Below are 22,228 nucleotides of genomic sequence, written 5' to 3'. Positions count from 1 at the left end.
CTAATTCGTTGCTATCGAAAGGACATTATGTATATTCAATGTCCACAGGCAGAGGGTGCCATACCATTTTATGATTTAAGAGACCAATTCATTAATCACTTTTCATTGTTGTGATCAGATATTTAAAAACTATGATTCAATACACACATGTTAAAATGACTCCATATAAAGCTGATAGTCACAAATTAGTTAAAATTGCCATTAATCGCCAAATTCAAAAATACAACACAACAGCCAATTGCCTTGCTTATTTTAAATGTGAATTTAACTTCGACCCATCTGTGGATGTTGTTTTGTAGTCAGATACAATAGTTGTCACAGAATCTTCAAAATCACTTTTCAATGTCAACTTTATAATTTACAGTAAAAAATATTTGAAAAAGCATTTTATATTATTTATAGAAACATCAGCATTTTATTGTACCTACAATGCAATATAGTACCCACAATCAACTAATTGTAATTAGTTATCAAAGTTTGGATGATGAAATAGATGCACCATGATACAACTACAATAGCACCAATAAACAAATATATTACAATTACTGATAACTAATTTGTCATAATGATTGCCATACAAACACATTTCTAACCATACAATTTCATCAAAGTAACAAAAATGTCTTAAAACAAATTTAGTCAACATGGAAAATAATCATCCATTCTATCTGACAAGAATCATTATTAAAATTGGGACCACCACTTATTAACTGGCGAATTCACAGCCACCACTTGTAACTGACCAAATCAGCTCCACCACTTGTATTTAACTGGCCAAATCAGGGCCACCATGCGGCTACCAAATCTACTGTAACTGACCAAATCACAGCCACCACAAGTAACTGGCCAAATCACGGCAAGCAATTGTAACTGGCCAAATCATGGCCACCGCTTGTAACTGGCCAAATCACGGCCAGCACTTCACTGGTGTCCGTAGGCAAGAAACTTTATCTACAATTGTCTCTCTACCTAGGAATACAAATGGTAACGGCACTTGCTGGAAAGGTAAAAAGTGCGAGGGTGCTTGGACCCCACACAGCATTGAACAGTCTGGCACAAACACCATAAGAAAGGGAGATGGGAACTCTGGCCTGTAAGCCCAGAGCTTTGAGTTTTGACTTGCAACTAAAATCAAGTCCTCCACTTACAAACGTCAAATTAGGGCCATTACTTTTACCAACACAGAGGAGGAAGAGGAAGGGACTGGCTCTTGGTCTTTGTAGGGTTCAACCAGTTAATTACATGAAGGAGTATTCACATTTTAAATAAAATTGTTATTTTAAAAAAAGCACACTAAACAAATATACTTTTTAAATATCATAATAATGTATAAATATATAACAGTCCAATTACATTTTCCAAGTAATCCATGTTTTATATGCTGAGAGTCACACTAACACAAAGCATCCTAACGCTGTAAAGTACATATAGAAACTGCTCTTGGTTGTAAATATTAATATGGCCACTGAAACCCAACCAGTTATTTTCCCAATACTAATTATATTATTAGAGGGTTAAAGACAATATCAATAAAGCAGATGCGAACATAGAAAAAACATTGGCCCTGGTTGGCTTACACAATACAAGTATCCCAGTAAAATATGGCTGAAATAGGAGCTCAGATAATTCATCAGAATGGCAAAAAGTTAAATATTTATACTGTAATGGACACAATTTTGAATACCCTGTTCTATTGAGCAAAAAATGGTAATGATAGAGGTGGCAGGGGTTTATATACAAGTAAATATGCATTTGAATTTTCTTCAAGTAAATATGCATTTGAATTTTCCTCAGAGTTACAATGACATATCAGCCTTTAATGATGGCTGTTAATAATACGATTTTATGTAAATCTGAGGTGTTGATTTGTGGAGCTGGCTTGACCCTAAACTTAAACTTCAGTCTCGGTATCTAAATAATGCACTATGGCATGTCGGAAGAATTTCCATAGCGTTTAATGATTACAATTGTCGTATCACAGAGGGGTCATGCATGGAATTAGAAGAGGGAGCCCTAAAATAAAACCAAGCAGAAAAGACAATACTGACAGAGGAATTATATTATAGAGATGGTTAAAAGAACTACCATCAGCATTAAAGTAGGCCTACATCAATAACTGTTCTTAACCCAGAATATACATACTATTCCCAAAATAGGGTAAAAATAATAATAACGTATCTTAATTATTATACAGATACTGGAATTTATTTGCAAAATGAATGATTTGGGTGAACTGTATCTGTAGGTAATTTGGTTGGGTGCATCTATTAAGTGATTTAATAGGTTGGGTACATCTGTTAAGTGATTTGATTGGTTGGAAAAATCTATATGTGATTGTTTTGGTTGGGTACATCTGTTAAGTGATTTGATTGGTTGGGTAAATCTACATGTGATTGGATTGGTTGGGTACATCTGTGAAGTGACTAGACTGGGTTAGGTACACAAAAATTACCTGTTTCACATTATGCAACATGGACTTATTTAAGTTAGGATCAATTATCTTTAAAAGCAGAATTAAGGCAGCAAAGGTTATAATATTAATGCGATTAATTTTAATTTGCATTGAATAACTTTTTCCAATTAAAAAGTAGCCACGCTTGACCAACTATCAAATTTAGGGGTCTATTGATGGTCTGTTCATAAAGCCTGCCTCTCACACTAATTTTTACATTTACAGCCACTCACATACCTAACACATACCCACTTAATCTTAACACCAACCTCATTCAGAACATCATTTAACATTTTTCACACAGACTTATCTCTACCTTACTCAGACAATATTTCTCTCAGACTTAACACTTCACACACAGACTTAGCATCATTCCACTTAGACTTAACACCACTCTGCTCAAACACAATCCCACGCTCAGGCTTAAGAAAATCCAGCTCTGACTTAACACAATCCACCTCTTATTTTACCATCCACTGTCAATAGCACCTTTTAATCAGACCCACTGTCATAATTACTACTCTACTAATTACACATTTGCGTATACCATAGATATCTATAATTTCACAGCAGTAAGAATATTCTGACAGAGTTGTTTATATTGCCTTGTGTCTCCTGCAATCTTGCGTAGCTTGAGTCCATTCAGGTGCAGACCAGGTACTTCACAGACTTCCATCTCTATTTTGACACCATTGTCTTGAAGGGCAAATAAGTTTGCTTTGTTCTCATAAATAAGACTTGGATGTTTCGTATCCAGAGCACGCTTTATCTCAACAATAATCTCATTAAGGTTTTTGGAGGTTGTCATTGAAAAAGATTTAGCAACTGGGGTGGGATCACTCAACATATCTGGATTGCTGAAACTCATACTTCCAAAAGAAAAACGGTCATTGGATTGCATCACATGATCGTTGGTTATGTAATGCCTTAATTCACCAGACGGCATAGGTATTGTCCGTTGTAAAAGCTGAGCCTGCACGTCATTTGGCATCTGGATGGTATGATGAACATAAAAAGGTAGTGAAAGTGAAGAACTAGATGAACCAGAACAAACAGCCCCATACATCCCTAAGGAAAGAAGATCAATCATGCAAAATAAACAAGAAGAAAGCAAGCAAATATATTCAAGACATTTCAAATGACAGACATGTGATGTGTTCACATGCCAAGAGACATCCATTGTCTACCTGTGCCAAGAGACCATGACAATTGTGTTTACATGTGTCAAGAGACAATTCTTGTGTCAATATATCTCATTATATTTTTGATTGACAGAAAAAGTGAGAGAGCAACAAAAACGAGATATGAACATTGAATCAAGAATATTAGTTTATTATTGATGATGATGATGATGATGATGACGATCATAATGACGATGGCTCTGTAATTATATAACAAGGATCATCATGTGATACAAGTTAGAGTAAACTGTTTGTTATTGGATTTTATTTCATAATATGGACTTTTAAGTATTATGTGCTATAACCAAGAATTTAATATTACATACAATACAAAACGTTTTAGCTTACACTGCACAACACATGTGATGACTGAATATGAAGATGACGAGAATGATGGCGGCGATGATGATGAAGATGATGATGATAATATTAATGATATTGATGATGATATTAATAATGATGACAAAGATAATATTCATGATGATGATATGTTTATGAAGATAATAATGATGATAATTTACAGTTCAAGTTCAATTTTTGTTTTCTTTTTGACAACACACCATTTACAAGATAGTTTACAAATATCAACAATTTCAAAGACAATGTGACAATTCACAAATTTTAAATGTGAAAGTCATGTCACATTGATAACTCAATGAGGATATATAAAAATCCTAGCATTTACACTTTATAGAATAAACTGACTTGTCAAATTCAAGTTATTGCTGTCAACTTACAACATGAAAACTGACACCACTACAGACATGAAAACTGACACCACTACAGACAGGAAAAATAGCTAAGACAATACCTAAATTGTAACTTTTTACAAGATAAATATATTAACAAAGCTAGTTACCTGTGCTTTGTATGTCTATTTCTTCCATGCCATCGATAACTTCTTCATTATCCATACTCACTTGCCCATATGCATCACATCCCATTGGGTTATGCTGGTTCTGTGCAATACTGTCCTCTAGGCCAGTATTTTCAGAGTTTTCACTATAAAATTGGAATTCATGATGCTCAGGTATAGGCCCATTAATCATAGGACGCCCGTACACGTCTGATGCTTGCTGTAAGGGGAATCTGTAGGCTACATTTGGATTATTCCCTACTTGTTGCGTTAACTGTAGTGGATGTGTCGGTATCCCTGTCTGTGATGAATTCATGGGCTGTGGTTCAGTTACTATCGGATGTTGCAATGGTTGAAAATTATAAACCGGTTGTTGTTGCTGGTAGAATGCCATGCAAGAAGAGTTACCACCATATGTATACACTTGTGAATCTTGTGCTGTCGCATCATCTGTTAATCTAGAATGCGTATCGCTGCTAAGTGCCTGACCAAACATTGTTTGTTGGCTTTCTAAGCTTGTGTCCATTGAGCTACTATTAACATCATGCTCATCATCAAGTTCTATTATTGTTTGTGGACTCGGCCGCTTTGTGTTCTGGGACAGTTGACTCGATAGTGGGCCTCCTTTTGGGGAACCCCACTGTCCTTCAGAGGCACCAATTGTAAAGTTGTGCGTCTTACTTGGTATTGCTTGTGCTGGACTTTGAAGCTTACTGTCAGTCTCTGGTGTTAATTGTAGACCGCTGAATTTCTTCTGCATGTCTACTTCAGTGTTAAGGTGTGAAAGGGAATCCACTGAGGACTGTGAGGTTACATTGTGTTGCTGTAATACCAATAACAAAAAAAAATGATCATTATTTTAAAATTCCTACAACAAAAACCGCAAACAACATTGAATAGCAGTAGTGGTTGTAAATTACCTGCAAGTGCTGCAAGTGCTGTTTTTGTTGCAATTCTGCATTGATGGGTGGGCTGGTTCGCTGCTGCAACTTCATAATATCTTGTAGTTGCTTCATTGGACAAATATTGGGGCTATTTGGATCTCTACTCATCAAAAAGGTATTTATGCTTTGAGATCCATCTGAGAACCGTCTGCCTGTTTTTTTCTCTGGAGGATACAAAGCATTAGGATCCCTGAATGAACTTCCAGCCATTCCTAAGCGGTGATAACGATCGTGAAAAGGATTAAATCGTACATCATCAGAAATTTCTGTTGGACCAACTGTATGCCGTGAAGAGTGACCACGTTGCTGTAGGTATCTAGGGAAGAGGGAATAGACATATTATTTCATGTGGCATAGAACTTTTGCAATCAGCCTATAAGATTTTCCCCTTCATTCATTCATTCATCTCAACAACTTTTTTATGCAGTGTAAACCTTATCTGAAACTTTTGGAAAAAATGTTTGGTTTATGGATCTAAGTAATCTACTTACCTTTGGACTTCTAATTGATCTGGTTCTTCATCTGATTCTCCTTCTTCATGGGTAGTTGATGTTAACAGGTGTGATACACCATCACTGCCAAATTGCTGGAAAAAATTGACAATCTTAATAACTAACGAGTTAACACCAACTACAATCAATATGTTCATTCATGTGTGATTTTCCTCTTACCTGTCTTTTTTCCATAATTTGACTTTGTATTATAAAATAGATATGAATTTGTATCAGGAAAATATCATATTTATATCCCTTGCAGTACCTGCTGCTACTAGGGGATCGGATTCATCACTAGTCACCAAGCGCAAGCTCGGCAGTCTAGTGGTTAAGACATCAAGCTAGATACCTGGAGGTTGTAGGTTCGATTTCCACCTGAATCTCTTGTGAATTTTTATCGCTAGTATTTGGAGACGTAATTTTAAAAATTTATTGTTTATTAGAAGGTTAATTATTTAACCATTGTATATATTTTATGTATTGTTTTATGTATTTTACTATGTAAATTCAATTCAAGTTATTCAATGTAAAGTGCCTAGTTCAGTACTTAGTACAAACTCCTCTATTTCATAGCCTAATTCAGTGCTTAGTATAAACTCCTCCCCATCACTGCTTAGTTCAATACTTAATGTAAACTTTGCCGTGACAGGAATTGAACTCAGGACCCTGAGACTGGAAAGCAAGCACCTTAACCACCAAGCTATTCAACTCCACTCCAAATTATTCTCCAAAGTCAAATTTTGTAGTGGTTCCTACCTGCGTGGAGTTGTTTATATTATTAGGTTGACTTGCTCGTGGTAACAGATGGTGAAATTGGTTCAGTTGTATCTGCATATTTGCACTGCCTTCCGATGCTCTGCGAACAAAATTACCCTGTCCTCCGGTAGCCTCCATTGCTGGCGGTCCAAGTAAACTTTGCTCCTAAAAAAATAATTGATTTTGCAGGTACATACAGAAAATAGAATGGTATGAAATACACCTAATGGCACTTGGTTGACAAGGTTGTAGCTGTAGAAAACTAAGGGTGGGTGATAGACATTTAAGGGTGGGTGGGTGATACCATTAGTAAACTCTAATAATAAGAGTGGATTTTAAGGGGTGGGTGGGTGATACCATTAGTAAACTCTAATAATAAGAGTGGATTTTAAGGGGTGGGTGGGTGATACCATTAGTAAACTCTAAATAATAAGAGTGGATTTTAAGGGGTGGGTGGGTGATACCATTAGTAAACTCTAATAATAAGAGTGGATTTTAAGGATGAGTAAGGGGTTAATAAAGGTGGGTACAGGGCCATGAAATTAGCTTTAGACTGGGTGGAAACTTCCAAGGCTGGGTGGGAGCGCCCACTTCCACCCAACATAAATGCGTCCCTGGTTGACTAAATACATCTATTTGAAGTATTAGCTTCCAACAGAAGAGAATACTGAATCACGTGCAGTATTGCATTATTATTATTTATTATTATACAGAGTCTAGTATACAATCTTTTTTTAGAGAAGGTGTAGTATAGGTACCCTGTAAGTAATGCGTCGGTGGGAGTCATTCTGTGACATCAACAGTGACAGGTTCTGCGGCAGGTTTGTATCAACGACAACAGGAGTCAATGTATTATGTTGGAATCCAGCTTCAAGTGCCTGTTGGTGCAGTATCGTAAGACGCCGGTCATCTCGCACTTCTAAACTTGGGTTGCCAACATCAAGTGTATGTCGTCTCATCTGCAGATAGCGTGCTAATGCTTCTGGTGATGGGTCATCTGTGTCACTGTCGCTATCTCTTCCTTCTTGTGACTAAAAAAAATAAATACACTTATTTAGGAACCTGTCGCTCTACTCAAGAGTAAATATAATATAAACTTCAGATTGAAAAGGCAGATCAGAACAATAAGAATAGGACATTTACAGGTGCCAGCACCTTGAGAAATATTCGCTGACTGGATTTTCTTTTTGTTTGTTTTCAATGTAAGGTCTAATAATTCAATAAAATTACTATAAAGCCCCTAATTTGTTTTACAAGAATGAGTAATGAGTACCTACCTGCTGTATCACATGGTTTTGTGGATCTGTAAACCTAACCTCTGGAATCAAATCCTGAGTCACACCTGACCTACGACCCCCACGTTTTGTATCTTCTCTAGAGGATGCAACAACTTGTTTATGCAATGTTCGCCCATGTGACTCATGTGGCTTCTGTTGGTGGCGCCTCAGCTTGTCCAGTAGAAGATGATATATTGCACTTGCCTGATCATACATTTGGTTTTTCAGAGACTAAAACAAAAATCAATTAAACAATTAATACATTACCTTCAACTTCACTTTTAACTTGGGATAACACTTTTTTCATAGGTGTTCATTTAAGAAAAAATGGCAAACAATCAGTCTATCATTACATATTTATTTATTTATTTATTCTTTCTTTATACTGAATATACACTTTCAATATATAGTACTGGTTTTCAAAGTGGTTCAGTTCTTAACTACAAAATTTTAAAAGCAGATATATACATATGGTAACCAAAAAAGGTGGATAACTTAACTACAAATTAAAATAGATTTAAAAGGAACATTGAAAGAAAATTAAGAAAATAAAAAAATTAAATAATAAATATGGATATGCAAAGTAAGAGAAAATTTAGGTTAAATTAAGATGGTATTATTGAGGATTAGAAATAGAATGCTTAAAATTTGAAAGTGTCATAGATTTAAAGTTGGTTTTAGTATGATCTGCGAGTTTATTCCATAATTTAGTAGATCGGTATACAAAAGTTCTTTTACCTTGCATATTATTCCAGGTGTATTCACTTAGTGTATTTTTACTGACTGTGAGTACAATGCGCATGCAAATAATAATTAAAAACAAAATTTTTCGATAAATATGATGGAGCATGACCATTTAAACATTTGAAAATCATTATGAGCAATTGTTCGTCCCATTTATCACTGAGTTTGCTCCACCCTAACAAACTTAAGATGTTTACAACTGGGGTTTTTATGTCTGCAGAAAGTAAAATTCTTCCTAATCCATTTAAAAGTATTTTAAGCGAATTTAAAAGTTTAATATTACAGTCGGACCAAACACAATTACAGTAATCAAAAAGAGGTATAGACTTTTGCAATGCAGTTGTAAATTAAGGACGAAATGACAAACCTGTAGTATTCTCTCCCTATTGACCCCGAGGTCATATATCATATGATGCAGAACTTGTTCGTTGAGTTCTTCCTTAACTTCAGCTACTTTATCTTTGCTATATTCAGCAATCATTTGATCAAATACAGGATCAGGCTCTCCTGACCGAGTCCATCGATGCTGAAGAATTTGTGACGTGCTGTAACGTTTTTGTGGATCCAATACAAGCATGTGTCGTATTAAATTCTCGCAATCTATAAAATAACAAAATTAAAATACAATAGCGAACATTATCTTGGTTTTAAAGTAGATACAAATCACCTCAACAGATAAGCTTCTGGTAGAATTTGAGCCACACCATCTCAATGGATTAGCTTCTAGTTCAGAGTAATTGGGTTAGAGTTGTACCACCTCAATAAGGACTCCTTAATAATAATAATGTTAATAATATTCTTAATAATAATAATGATAATAATAATAACAATAATAATATTAATAATAATAATAATAATAATAACAATAATAATATTAATAACAATAATGATAATGTTTCACTTGTATAGCGCATAATCCAAAAAAGCCTCTATGTGCTTCACATCATAAAAATAATAAATAAATTAAATTAAATTAATAAATTTAAAACAAAAAGCAAAAAAGAAATAAAGGCATAACATCGCCACCACCCTAGCACAATTCTGGACCCGTACCTAGGTGGCTTAAGCAAAGGAACGGGATACACATTTGCCCTGCCACAGGCAAACAGGTTCTTAGGAATGGCGGCCAAGACAGGGGCCCCCAACTTGTCCCAAGAGAAAATGCAAGCCAATTTATGTTGTGAAAAGATATGTTTTAATAATGTTGCTGAAGGCTTGATATATTCAAGAAGACTGTTCCGCAGGTAAGATGATGCAAATGTAAAACATGTGGTGTTTGTCTTAGGCACAACTACCCTACACTATGAGGATGATCTTGATCTATGTGTAGAACATTGAATGGTAATTAATTGTCTGATGTAACTAGGAACACCTCAGTGTGAATTGCTTTGTAGGTTATAGGTTGAACTTTATAAATGAGCCATTTCTTGATGGACAGCCAGTGTAGGTCATTTAGGTTAGGTGTGATATGTGCGTATGGTCTTGCTCATTGTTATTAGACAAGCTGCGATGTTTACGATCTTTTGAATTTTGGACAGTTCTGTGTTTGGGAGACGATAATACTGCTGCAGGAGTCAAGGCGAGACATGACAAACGCATGGACCAATCTAAGAGTTGTGTCATTGGCCAGGAATTTTCTGTTGGAGTGATACCACCTTGGTAGAGAAGACTTTAGTAAGACAGATGAACTCCCAGATGAGACTCAAAAGAGCTTCTGCTGAAAACTCCTTGTGTTTGTAGTCGTGTCACATCAAAAGAGCTCTCGTTGGAGATTTTTTTGAGATGCTAATAGTAATATGAAACAGACGTGCACAAATATGGACTCACCTGAACTCATGAAGAATGGAATCCTGAAGTGTCCGGATAATACATTGGTTCTTAAACTCTGCAACGTGTCACCACCAAAAGGTAGATTTCCAGAAACAAGTACGTAGAGAACCACTCCTAAGCTCTAAAAGAGTAAATCAAATTTAAGTCAGAAGTATAGCTTTCGTGTATTTTTATTCTTCATAAAAATGTGTATTTCTATTAATCATCATGATCATGATGACTATGTTATTGACCAGATTTTAAGCCGCTGGTCCTGTGTGCATTATGGCCCATGTGCGGGTCAAAGAACTCAGTACACTCTTCGGAAAAGAGTAGGGGATTGTCTCTCAGTGTACTGCCCAATCACCACCAGAAGTACCCCACTGGAAATAAGTCTTCTTCAGACTTTTGTGGGTTATCCTTGGTGTTTACACCAAATAAATCCATCCATACTTACCCATACATCAGCTTTTGGCCCTGAATATTCCTTGCCTTCAAATAGTTCAGGGGCTGCGTAAGGAGGACTACCGCACCATGTCTTAAGTAACTGTCCGGATTGGAAGAAGTTACTAAATCCAAAATCTAAAAATAATCAGTAAATTATAATAGTATTATAAGAAGGGCAAAAAACATGTATAGACATGAAAATATTTACTTGTTATAACATGCCACTGTGAAGAATATTTCAATTCAATATTCTGTTTGCTTTATTATTTGTGTTTTTATGTGCTTCTCCATTTAGAGGTACCTGAATAAATTGAATTGAATAAATACATACAGTTCAGTGTTCTCCCTAAGCCATTTTTAGCCGTCAATTTTACCAGTAAAAATAACTGACCAACCAGTAAATATTGTGTGTTGGTAGTATTAAAAAAAAACACTTATTAAGCCTAGGTAGACTAGGCTGGCCTTCTTTCAAAAATGAACATCATTTCACTGTTCCAGTCCAGGACTAGGCTATGATTATATGTATATTTGTTTTTTATCCATTATGAGAAACTGATATGCAGTAACTGTTTATGCCAGATATGAATTGTGAATAAAAGTGGGACGACCCCACAAAAGAAATAAAAAATGTATATTTGTTTTTTGAAGCCATTGAACTCAACTTAATTAAAAGAGGGAACACTTCACTTTGCGCGCTCTGGGCCGTAGCCACGAGAATTAAAGTGGTCAGATTGCGATCGAAGCACGAGCACTGATGCTGTGGGCCAAGGGGCCTCCAAGGTCGGGGATCAGAGAACCGATATTTTATGGGTTCCATATTACTTTCTATACAAGAGATATCATAAATTATCTATTGAACAACTGTGTAGATTGAACATTTGACGACGACCATAATGTCTCCGAATTCCTAACCGTAACGTAGGCTACGGCCCTGGTGCTAAGCTGGTTTTATATGGATAAACTTACCAGTAAAAATTTGCAACGTATGCCTTGTATGGATGATGTCATCAAAAACCCCAAAATACTCAAACGGCCCTTTTTAGAGCCACCATGTAGAAAAAGAGATTTTTTAGTTTCTGTGTGTTTAATATTTCAATACTATAACAATAAAACAAACCATATGCAAAGAGATGAGTACCGTCATTTCTCAAAATAATTTCTTTCCTACTTACAGTAGCTTCGTAGCTTTCTAAGCTGAGTAGGTACAGTCTTGCATGTTAATGCTAATTATTTGGCATGGCTTGCCCATTGCAGTGCACATGGTTTTAGATTGTCTCAACAGGCCCAGACAACACCACAGCTCTGTTGTTTAGAAAAGCCATGAAGGGGAATTCACAAGTTAAACCTTTGTCAAATAGGTAATCTTACAATATTTTCATGTTCTTTAGTTAAATTTAACCCAATCTTAGTTTTACAAATCCCTGATTTACGTACTGTACGCCTTCTGGTCCCGTACGCCCTCCGGTCCTGTACCGTACGTAAAATTGAAGTTCTACTGTCATTATTTCCTGAACTGCCAGAATCAGAACCGGAACCAGAATCACCATGCACTTTTGTTTTTCTATTTAATGCGACACTCTTTATTTGGCGCCATACACCCTCTGGAAATGGAACAATGGAACAGTATAACGGTATACATTATTATTCCAGAAGCATAAAACCAAAGACTGTTAATGTTACCTGCAATTTTCACTTGTTTATTTGCATCTAAGAGAAGATTTTCTGCTTTCAGATCACGGTGCACAATGTGTCTAGAATGGCAGTAGTCAATTGCTGCAACTATCTACAGAATGTTAAAAAGTGAAGTTCAATGACTTCTTGAATTCCTCAAATTGTGTAATATTTCTAGTTGGCAGAATTCTGTCCTCCCACCACTTTCCAAGAAGGGCCTAGCAGGTACCCCTGACTTCTGCCTAGCACTACTTGAGTAGCCATCAATCTAATACAGATTACTCTTCCCTGGCTCATTAAGTCACTGGCTGAACATGCAAAAGAAAGATATTCTACGGCTTGTTAATCATCAAGACTTCATAATTATTGCAAATCTTTTTTTAAGACATTCTACAGATTTTACAGTAACTACGACTTAATCAAACCACATCGAAGACCTCATACTTTACCTCAACACTGTCTCTTATACACATCTTAATACTAGGCACCAATTGCAAATCTTTTCAAATTTGATCTCTTGTAACGATAACAGCATTTACAAGGAAAGACAACAATGTTTGACGCCAAAAAAATGAACATTATACGAAACACTTAGCAGAATGTGGTAACTACTGATCTGACATTTTTATTAATTTAAAAAAGGAAATATATTTCAAATCAAAATCACTCTTTTAGTACTGTAGGTGTAGCAAATAAGTTACATTGGAATTCATTTATTTGTTTGATTTAATTAAATTAACCATATACCAAGTACCAAACTTCCTTATTATCATTTTCCACATAATGAATGGATTATAAACAAAGACCAATTTTAGTGCTGCCCAGTCAGTAGAATCTAATATTTCGTAAGAGGTTTATTTTATCACAATTTATGTGCCATGAAATACTAGGGGTGAAACATATTGTAAGCCTGTGATTTGAACTCCTGACATAGTTCAACAACATAATGGAAACTGCAAAATCCTTTTGAAACCTACCAAGGTTTTTCCCACCTTCAAATTCATATTGCATTGAACACTATCAGAAAAAACATATTACCACCATCAAAGATATAAGCCTCTACATTATAAACATTCATCTACCTAGATTTTATTACAAAACATGTATTTGAAATTCTATACAGTATGTACCAAACAATACTGGGATGCAACAGCTTTTAAATCTCTCCACATATGATAAGAAAACCCAAAGTAGTGATAACTCCATGGAAGGATAACAATTATGACCCTATCTTAAAACTCTGTGTATCATTGTAGCCCGGGATGTTATTTTTTTTTTTCATCGTTTTGTAAATCATTATTGGAAGTTGCATAAATCACAGTCAATGAAACCTACAGTACTGTAGGTTAGGTTTGTCTACCTTTTTTGCTTCTCAAGTTTTAATCCCATCCTACATAATAATAATAATAATAATAATAATGCCAAATATTTATATAGCACCAATTCCAAATGAATGATCAATGAATGATTCAAGTGGCGGGTCTCCTTGAATCCGCCACTGGGTACTTCAGCAGATGGAGAATCTATACCACCTCAGTCCCACCATGTTTGGGATAAGAAAATTTGTGATTATGGCACCTCTAGATGGCCGGAATTTACGCTCTCAGACTTAAAATTTAAATATAATTTTCCTTATATCTCCATTAAAAAAAAAAAATTAACAATTTAGTGTCCCCCCGCCCTCTTGAATGCGCCACAGATTTCCAAACAAAGTCAAAGTTGAGATTGCTTCCACGACCTCAATGGATCATTTATCATGAGGATTATCCTTGATATGGGTTCCCTGACGAAAACTTCACTTTTCCCCCCGATGGATAAAAATTATCCTTCTATGTAGCCCGAAAAATAGAGAGGTTCCAGGAAGGGTCTTGCGCAAATAGAATGTCCACCCGCCTCAGCCCCATAATTTTTGGGGCTGAGGTAAGAAAAAATTAAGATAATTGCTCCTCTGGATGGCCGGAAATGGCACTCTCGGATTAAAAATTGATTAAAATATTGTCTTTTATCTCCATTTGTTTAAATTTTGGGAAAAATAGGAGGATGGGGTCCCGTGCTGACTGGGTTCCCCATTGAATCTGCCACTGTCCAATATAAGACTTGACATAGCCTGTCATTTTGTTTCACAAATGATTAATTCCTAATGTCAAGCGAAAGACTTTTTATTCAAAAGATTTTTTTTTTACTCAATACAGTTTTTACAACCTATACACATTACAGTAAGTGTACTGTAAATTCTGTAGTTAACCTTCAGAGAACTCTATTTTAGAAAATGGACTAATTAAGTATCTTATTGTTTTTGTTAAATTAGATGGAGTTTAAATGTGGTTATATTACACTAGTTTTAAGGTTTACAGTAAGCCAATCAGTTACACTTACTATACATCTTCGTGGTTAGCATAAAGAGAACTAGAACATCGCTCCATTAAGAGTGTCTACCTCTCCCCATGTCTAAATACAGAATTCACAAATGCAGACGATTTTTTTCTTCATGCTTTATCAAGGAAACTTTACATATGTACGTATACAGACGTCAATCAACATTTGGTTGCTCAACTCAAAAATGGAACTTGTAATGTTTGTTAGAAAATGAAAAAAAAACCTATATTTTATAATAATAATAATAATAGGTCAATTTATAAGGCGCAAATAAACAAGGTGTAAGCATGAAATGGTAATAATAATAATAATAACAATAGGCCTAACAAATAATAATAGGCCTAATAATAATAACAATAACAACAATAACAATAATAAGAATAATAATAACAACAATAATACTATAATAATGACATTGCAGAGTTCGTAAAATGTTGTCACTGGTGTTGGGAACAGTCACAAAAGTGGGGGGGGAAACAGGGGCCCCCCCAGTAGAAAAAGTGGAGGGGCCAATGACCCCCTGGCCCTCCGCTTCCGCCGCCATTGCCCCTGGTCACTGAATAACATACAACAGCAAACCAGTACTAAAGTACAACCTTCTATGCTCCCTGGGAAATATACCTACAGGTAGTTGTGCACTTGTACTCAGCGCACAAAAACTATTAAAATGTATGCCATCAGGTTCCCATACTCCTGGGTAGAGAGGGACAAACGTACGTAGATAAAGTGCCTTGCTCAAAGATACAGCGACTTGCACAAGCTTCTACCTTTGCACAGTGCATAGGATCTACTACCGTTAAACTGCAGAAAGAAAACGACGCTGTCCAGAGTCAGGAAGGCATCAGCAACACACAGGCACCAACTCTATAACCTTATTTAACTTGACAGAATGTTAAAAAGTGAAGTTCAATGACTTCTTGAATTCCTCAAATTGTGTAATATTTCTAGTTGGCAGAATTCTGTCCTCCCACCACTTTCCAAGAAGGGCCTAGCAGGTACCCCTGACTTCTGCCTAGCACTACTTGAGTAGCCATCAATCTAATACAGATTACTCTTCCCTGGCTCATTAAGTCACTGGCTGAACATGCAAAAGAAAGATATTCTACGGCTTGTTAATCATCAAGACTTCATAATTATTGCAAATCTTTTTTTAAGACATTCTACAGATTTTACAGTAACTACGACTTAATCAAACCACATCGAAGACCTCATACTTTACCTCAACAAGCTGATGAACCTCTTTCAAAACATTATATAATTACTTTTCATGTTTTTATATGGCTTTATATCCTTTTTAGAACAATATCGCATAATGAACTTAACTGGAAGGCTTCAGAATTCAGAGAGAATAAAAAAAACATCAAAAAGCAATCAGGAAAATATTCATGAAGTTATTGTTACGTCTTAGTTCCTTATTAATTAAGGAGCTTTCGATTTGTTTGACAACGAAACACTAGAACTGAACCATTCATGCATGACCGTCCATTCATGCATGACCGTCATACCAAATTGCGTCCTAAAATCCACACGATGAGAACTTTTAGTGACGTCATTACATTCTACATCCTACCGTCATCGTGCAATCTATAGCTCCCTAATGTCTACTTCACTTCACATGCTACTGCTGACAGATGACAAGCAGGTACTGCACAATTAAAAGTCGACTCTCAAGTGTTAAGCCAGGCACTCGCTGCATCCCTCCTTGTGAATGCTAAACAAAAAAATGCTGTCTACTGATTTTCGGTGGTCTGAACAGATCATCATTAATAACGATCCATTGCACGTGCATCATGATGTTGCGTTCTCTGTAGAATTGTGTCACGCTGACGAATGTAGTGCTCAGTGAGTGCGTAGCTTTAGTGGCCATTAAATCTGTGTCAGCAATCGCTTTGAAATGTACTTGAGCATTGGATAAAGACTAAGGCACAAGATTGGCCCTTCCTCCTTTTCTTTGAAGAGTAGAATAATAATAATAATGATAATAATAATAATAATAATAATAATAATAATAATAATAATAATAATAATGCAAGAAAAAGCTTCTATACGCTTCACATCATAAAGAAATAAATAAATAAAATAAAATATAATGTTTAAAGGCACAACAAAAGGAAAATGTCCAATCTCTGAGGGATACTAACTTATATTCCAAAAAGCATCAAAACGATTAACAGGGACTAATAAAAAAAATGACAAGCCCATCACTATTTAACCCAATTACCACTACCCACAACATCAATGATTTTCTGTTATCACTCAGCAAATATCCCAAAATTATTAACATTTTGTTTATCCCTTAGCAACTTTCCCTTAACAATAAAATCACTAAAAACTGTTTATTCCTTGGCAACTGCCCCTTAATTTATTTTATTTATTTCTTATTTAACCTGGGTGAACATCTCAGTTGAAATCAACTGTTATCCTTTATGTGCCTTTATCAAACTGCCCCTACATTGTGGACTTTCTGATTATCCCTAAACATTGTGTTTATGGTTTAATTAACAGCAGCTATTTATGTATTAAATTTACCCTACACATCATCTGAAATTACAAAGCATAGTCCAAATTTTACCAAAATTCACCAGTAATTGTATTTTCAATAACAGAAAAAAAAGATGAATGACAGTACATTGGCTCAACTCAAAAATATTTAGAGAATTACTCAAAAACGTTGCCTTCAAATAGCAAATGCTGTTCATATGATAGGGACTGTGATATTAGGAAATAAAAAAATCATTAAAAAATTACAATTTAATCTGATATATACATTGTTGTCTATTACTTCAATTTAAAATTAGCACGGATAAAAGGCAAATGAAGCAACAAAGTTTGGTTCCTTTTTCAGTTTGATTTTCAAAATATCTCTGTCGCTTTCAAAATATTTTTTGATTTAATAGTGATTTTCAAGTTATTCTTTTTAACATTTATTCACTTTCACAATACAATTACAACAAATTTTTATATAAAGCAAACAAATGCAGGAAATTATTTCTTAGAAATGAATGTCCATACACTAAATGTAAACATCATCTGTAACGAGCTAAAATTCACTTGAAAAATAAATTTCAATATGAGAGAGCAGCTAGCTCAGCTGGCTAATTTGGTGGCACTGGTAGCCACTGTGTGTGCGCTGAACCGTGGAGAATTGTAGGTCCCCAGTTTAATTCCCATCGCTGCCTCTCCCCGTGATCCAAGTTACGATAGCGCACCGTCTTTTGGATGAGACCTTTAAGGTGTTGGTCCCATGTTTATTTATGGCCCATCTGCACGTTACAGAATGTAGTATACTCTTCAGAAAAGAGCAGGGGATTGTCTCCGGTGTACTGCCTAATCACCACCAGAAGGACCCCACTGGAAATAAGTCTTCTTCTAGACTTCTCTGGGCTACCGTTGGTGTTTACAGCGAACAAAATCAATCCATATTTAATTTGCCTCTGCTTACGAAGATAAAAGCTTCTGATTTACAACATTTCCTGATTACAACCACCATTCGGTACGTAAATTTATTAAATTTTAACTTCAGTAAAGTTTACAATCTATAGAGTACCACATTTTACAATTCCAACTTCAGAGCTGATAAATTTAAGCTTGAATAACAGCAACAAAATCATGTACTTTTTAAGCGCTGTGAGACTGGTAAAGAGCAAGCCTATATAATGCAAAAATATTATTACTATTTGTAGCATTATTATTATTATTATTATTATTATTATTATTATTATTATTATTATTATTATTATTATTATTATCATTAGTATACAGTACATTAAGTCTGTTCAACTTAGAATCATGAAAAGATGCTAATACAACAGTAGCAATAGATGCAACATGTTCTACTTACCAAATATCTCTCCTCCACTTGCATATTCTGTTACCAAATACATCATCCTCTCAGTCTGCATCACTTGGTAGAGTCGAATTATGTGAGGATGATGTAATAGTTTCATCACTTGAACCTCTCTTTCTATTTTACGTTTATTTTCATCATCTAGCTGTGTTTTATCAATAATCTTGATAGCAACCTATAAAACAAAAACAATTTATAAAGGATTAGATTTGGTTGATGACATGAAAAATAAGTATCACAAAATGAGAAATTTTTTAACTATTCATTTTGGCTTGTTTGCCTTGATATTTTACAATAACAGTGAATTAATTTTATTTTTGTGTTAATTCATTCAGTTAAAATTCATTGCCTTGCACAGCCTTGATGAACACTCTTGGAGTGATTTCAAAGTTGTAAATGTTTAAATAAAGTATTTTAATTTAATTTAATTTTATCCCTTTCAGCACAGTACAACAAAAAAATCAATAAGGAAAGAGGAGGGCAGAGGAGTGGCAAAAGCGGTACAAAAACTATGAGCACCGGATATGGTGTGCCCCTCAGACTCCATTTTCAATATTAAACACAAGTTAAATAAAAAAAAAAAGATATTTGCCAACATAACAAAGAAAAGTCAAGATTGAATATTAACACAAAATATATTTATAAAATTCTTATTAGTTCTTATAATAATAATTAATAAAAGTGTATAAGAGACAGGGGTTATGTAGAGCATGTGGAGGAACATCACTTATAGTATAGTGATTATTTATTGGCAGATCCTTGACCTTGGGCCTAAGAAGTAAATAAAAATTAACTATCTGGATACAAAGATCAGTAAACATTTTTAATAATATTTTTCCACAACGAAACATTAGATTTAATAACCTTAGCACAAGGAGTAAATAAGTGACGAATGAATGGGCCCAGGAGACGATTGGGCCCCGGAGACTGTCAGGCCCAGGACGAACGGGCCCATTTTCAGTGGATCAGGCCCAACTATTGTGGACAATCGGGCCCACGCTAAAATGATTAAGTCCACCTAGTGTGAACTTTCATTCCGATGCATTATTGCATTCTAAATTTCTTCAACATAAATATATTATTAAGAATCGTAATTAAAATGATCATATTTATTTATTAAACCAGCCAAACCAGTCACTCATTGCAAAAATCGATTTTGGAGTAATTAATACAGTTTTAAAGAGTAAAATGAGACCTTTAAAATGGTAAAAAAATCGTTCAAATCCGACATTTCCATATGAAGTTACAAGCATTTAAACATACACTGTTTACAGAACAATAAATGAGAAATCTGCCTTCAAAGTTTATGATTTCGTGCATTTCTCATGTAGAAACTTTCATGAAATCCTTAAAAAGTGTTGTTTTAACATTGAAAATGGGAAAAATAACAGCATAGCATGATGTATACATATATAAAGGTTAGTTTAGTGCAATAAAATAGATTTTTAAAAATTAAACATTCCAGCATGTTCTGGCCATTTTCTCTGAAACACAATTTGCGACAAGTGACAGGTTTGGCTTGTCTTTGCTACAAATACAAACGACAGCCAAGGGCTGAAATGATTTTGCCCAAGTCTGATGATCGGGCCACAAGACAATCTATCAGTCCCAGAACAATCTGGGCCATTTTTAGGACCAATCTCCCTGAAAATGGACCCAATCGTCCTGGGCTTGATCCTTTGGGCCCAATTGTCTTTAATTTCAGTAAATGTACCAACTCTGGTGCTGAATGTGGTAAAGGTCCAGAATGTGGTAAATGCAGGGCACATGGTAGGCTAAAAGTTTAGTGGCGATCTTGGTTGTTTAACATGAATGCGACATAGAATCTGTAATGGTGGACATGTTTTTTTTTTATTACACGATATTTCCTGATACAGTGTATGAAGCACTGAATGTGGTAATCTAAAGTACTATACATCACTCTATGTATATGTAAGTAGTCTGGTGAACAGGTGGATAAGAAAATCTGGTGAATGTGAAAAGTATCTAGACATATCTAACACAATAAACATCTTAACAATTATCATTATCATAAAAAAACAAAGGAAATTAATCATCTAGAAATTAATAATCTCTTTAACTGAAGTTATAATATTGTTCTCTTAACAAATTTCCCAAATATTATTTCATAGTTACTCTAATAATTAAATTACAGCAAACAATGTAGGCCTATGGTGAATATGAGTTTGTATGTAGGCCTAGGCTATATGTGTGTGGGGGGGAGGGGAGTTTTTAATTATAATTTTTATCTTTTTTAACATGTATTTTTGCCTTCATTACAACAATCTTTCTAGGTAGGTCTAGGCCCTAGCTAGAGGCATAGCCTAGTTCTTAACTTGCAGTAGGCCTAGGAATACCACCACTGCGTGACATGGAGGTCTAGCTAGCCTAGGTCTAGGCTAACCTGGGCGGGATTCAGCTGGGCAGCTAGGCTAGGCCCTATGCCCTGGCCCCTCTATGAATTCCCCCTCTATCTGTCGACCTAAATTTAAGCATTTTGATGGTGGTAGCCTAGCTGTCTTGAAGCCATAGGCCTCCCCCACAAAATATACGGTTGTTTGTGGTTTCAAAATACACACAAGCAGTTTAATCTCAATGGATCAATGGGGAGTATTTTAATTGTCATTTTCGGCAAAGGGGTTATTATAGCGGGACACAAATATTTGACATCATCATCAATCTCATCAGAAAACCCAAGTCAGTTCGGGTTGCAAGATGAGCCACCTAACGTCATGACATGTCCTCCTATCAATCATCTCATACAAGGCCATATAAATACACCAAAAGCCAACTCACCTTAGCCTTTGTGATAACATGGGTAGCTAATTTTACAACTGCAAAGTTTCCCCTTCCTATCGTTCGTTCAATTTCATAATATCCGATAGTTACGGGTCCACGAGACCCCGTAGTCGCCATGTTAGATGATGGTGTTTGTTGCAGTTGTGGGCATGCGTACCGTTGCAGGAATGGTAGGAAAGAGTTGACCTTTTAGTCATTGTTCCATCTCTTTAAACATTCTGGTGACACATACTTCCTCTCAAAATTCCGCGAAAAACTTATGTTTCATTATTTATGATGTTAAAACGTTATCAGACGTGAATCTCTAGAAAGACAGTGGATAAAACAATGTCCGTAAGTGTTAGATAACCATAATACATCTACAACACTTTTTTTAAACACATTTTACAAGAACACCGAGGCTAAAAATTGCTTAAAAAATAAGAAAATAAGAACAAATTAGCTGAGGTAACGTCAAAATGTTTTTTTTTTATATAATATCCTCTATAATGCAGTACAGTAAGATACTGCTGTACAATTATAATAGGTCTTATAATTTTCTACCTTTGAAAAGCGTGTATAAATAAGAACAAACG

The 22,228-nt window shown here is 35.2% G+C and overlaps 1 protein-coding gene across 1 annotated transcript; it reads right to left on the bottom strand.

Moving 5' to 3' along the window:
• Positions 1–453: 453 nt before the first annotated feature.
• On the bottom strand, positions 454–21,804 carry LOC117101033 (serine/threonine-protein kinase SIK3-like). The gene is made up of 14 exons (XM_033240899.1): positions 21,651–21,804; positions 18,845–19,029; positions 13,609–13,648; positions 12,641–12,743; positions 10,971–11,095; positions 10,532–10,655; positions 9,072–9,304; positions 7,961–8,191; positions 7,442–7,714; positions 6,684–6,848; positions 5,925–6,019; positions 5,410–5,749; positions 4,493–5,312; positions 454–3,520 (listed from the first exon to the last, which is right to left on the bottom strand). The coding sequence occupies exons 1-14, from the start codon at positions 21,768–21,770 to the stop codon at positions 3,009–3,011; spliced, it is 3,366 nt and encodes a 1,121-aa protein (XP_033096790.1). The 5' UTR covers positions 21,771–21,804; the 3' UTR covers positions 454–3,008.
• Positions 21,805–22,228: the final 424 nt, after the last annotated feature.

Source organism: Anneissia japonica, unplaced genomic scaffold (genome assembly GCF_011630105.1).
Source record: "Anneissia japonica isolate Jap-2015-1 unplaced genomic scaffold, ASM1163010v1 scaffold1785_len1016330_cov206, whole genome shotgun sequence".
NCBI classification, from domain to species: domain Eukaryota; kingdom Metazoa; phylum Echinodermata; class Crinoidea; order Comatulida; family Comatulidae; genus Anneissia; species Anneissia japonica.
The sequence above is the reverse complement of the archived record's forward strand: the minus strand, read 5'-3'. Positions and strand labels throughout refer to the sequence as shown.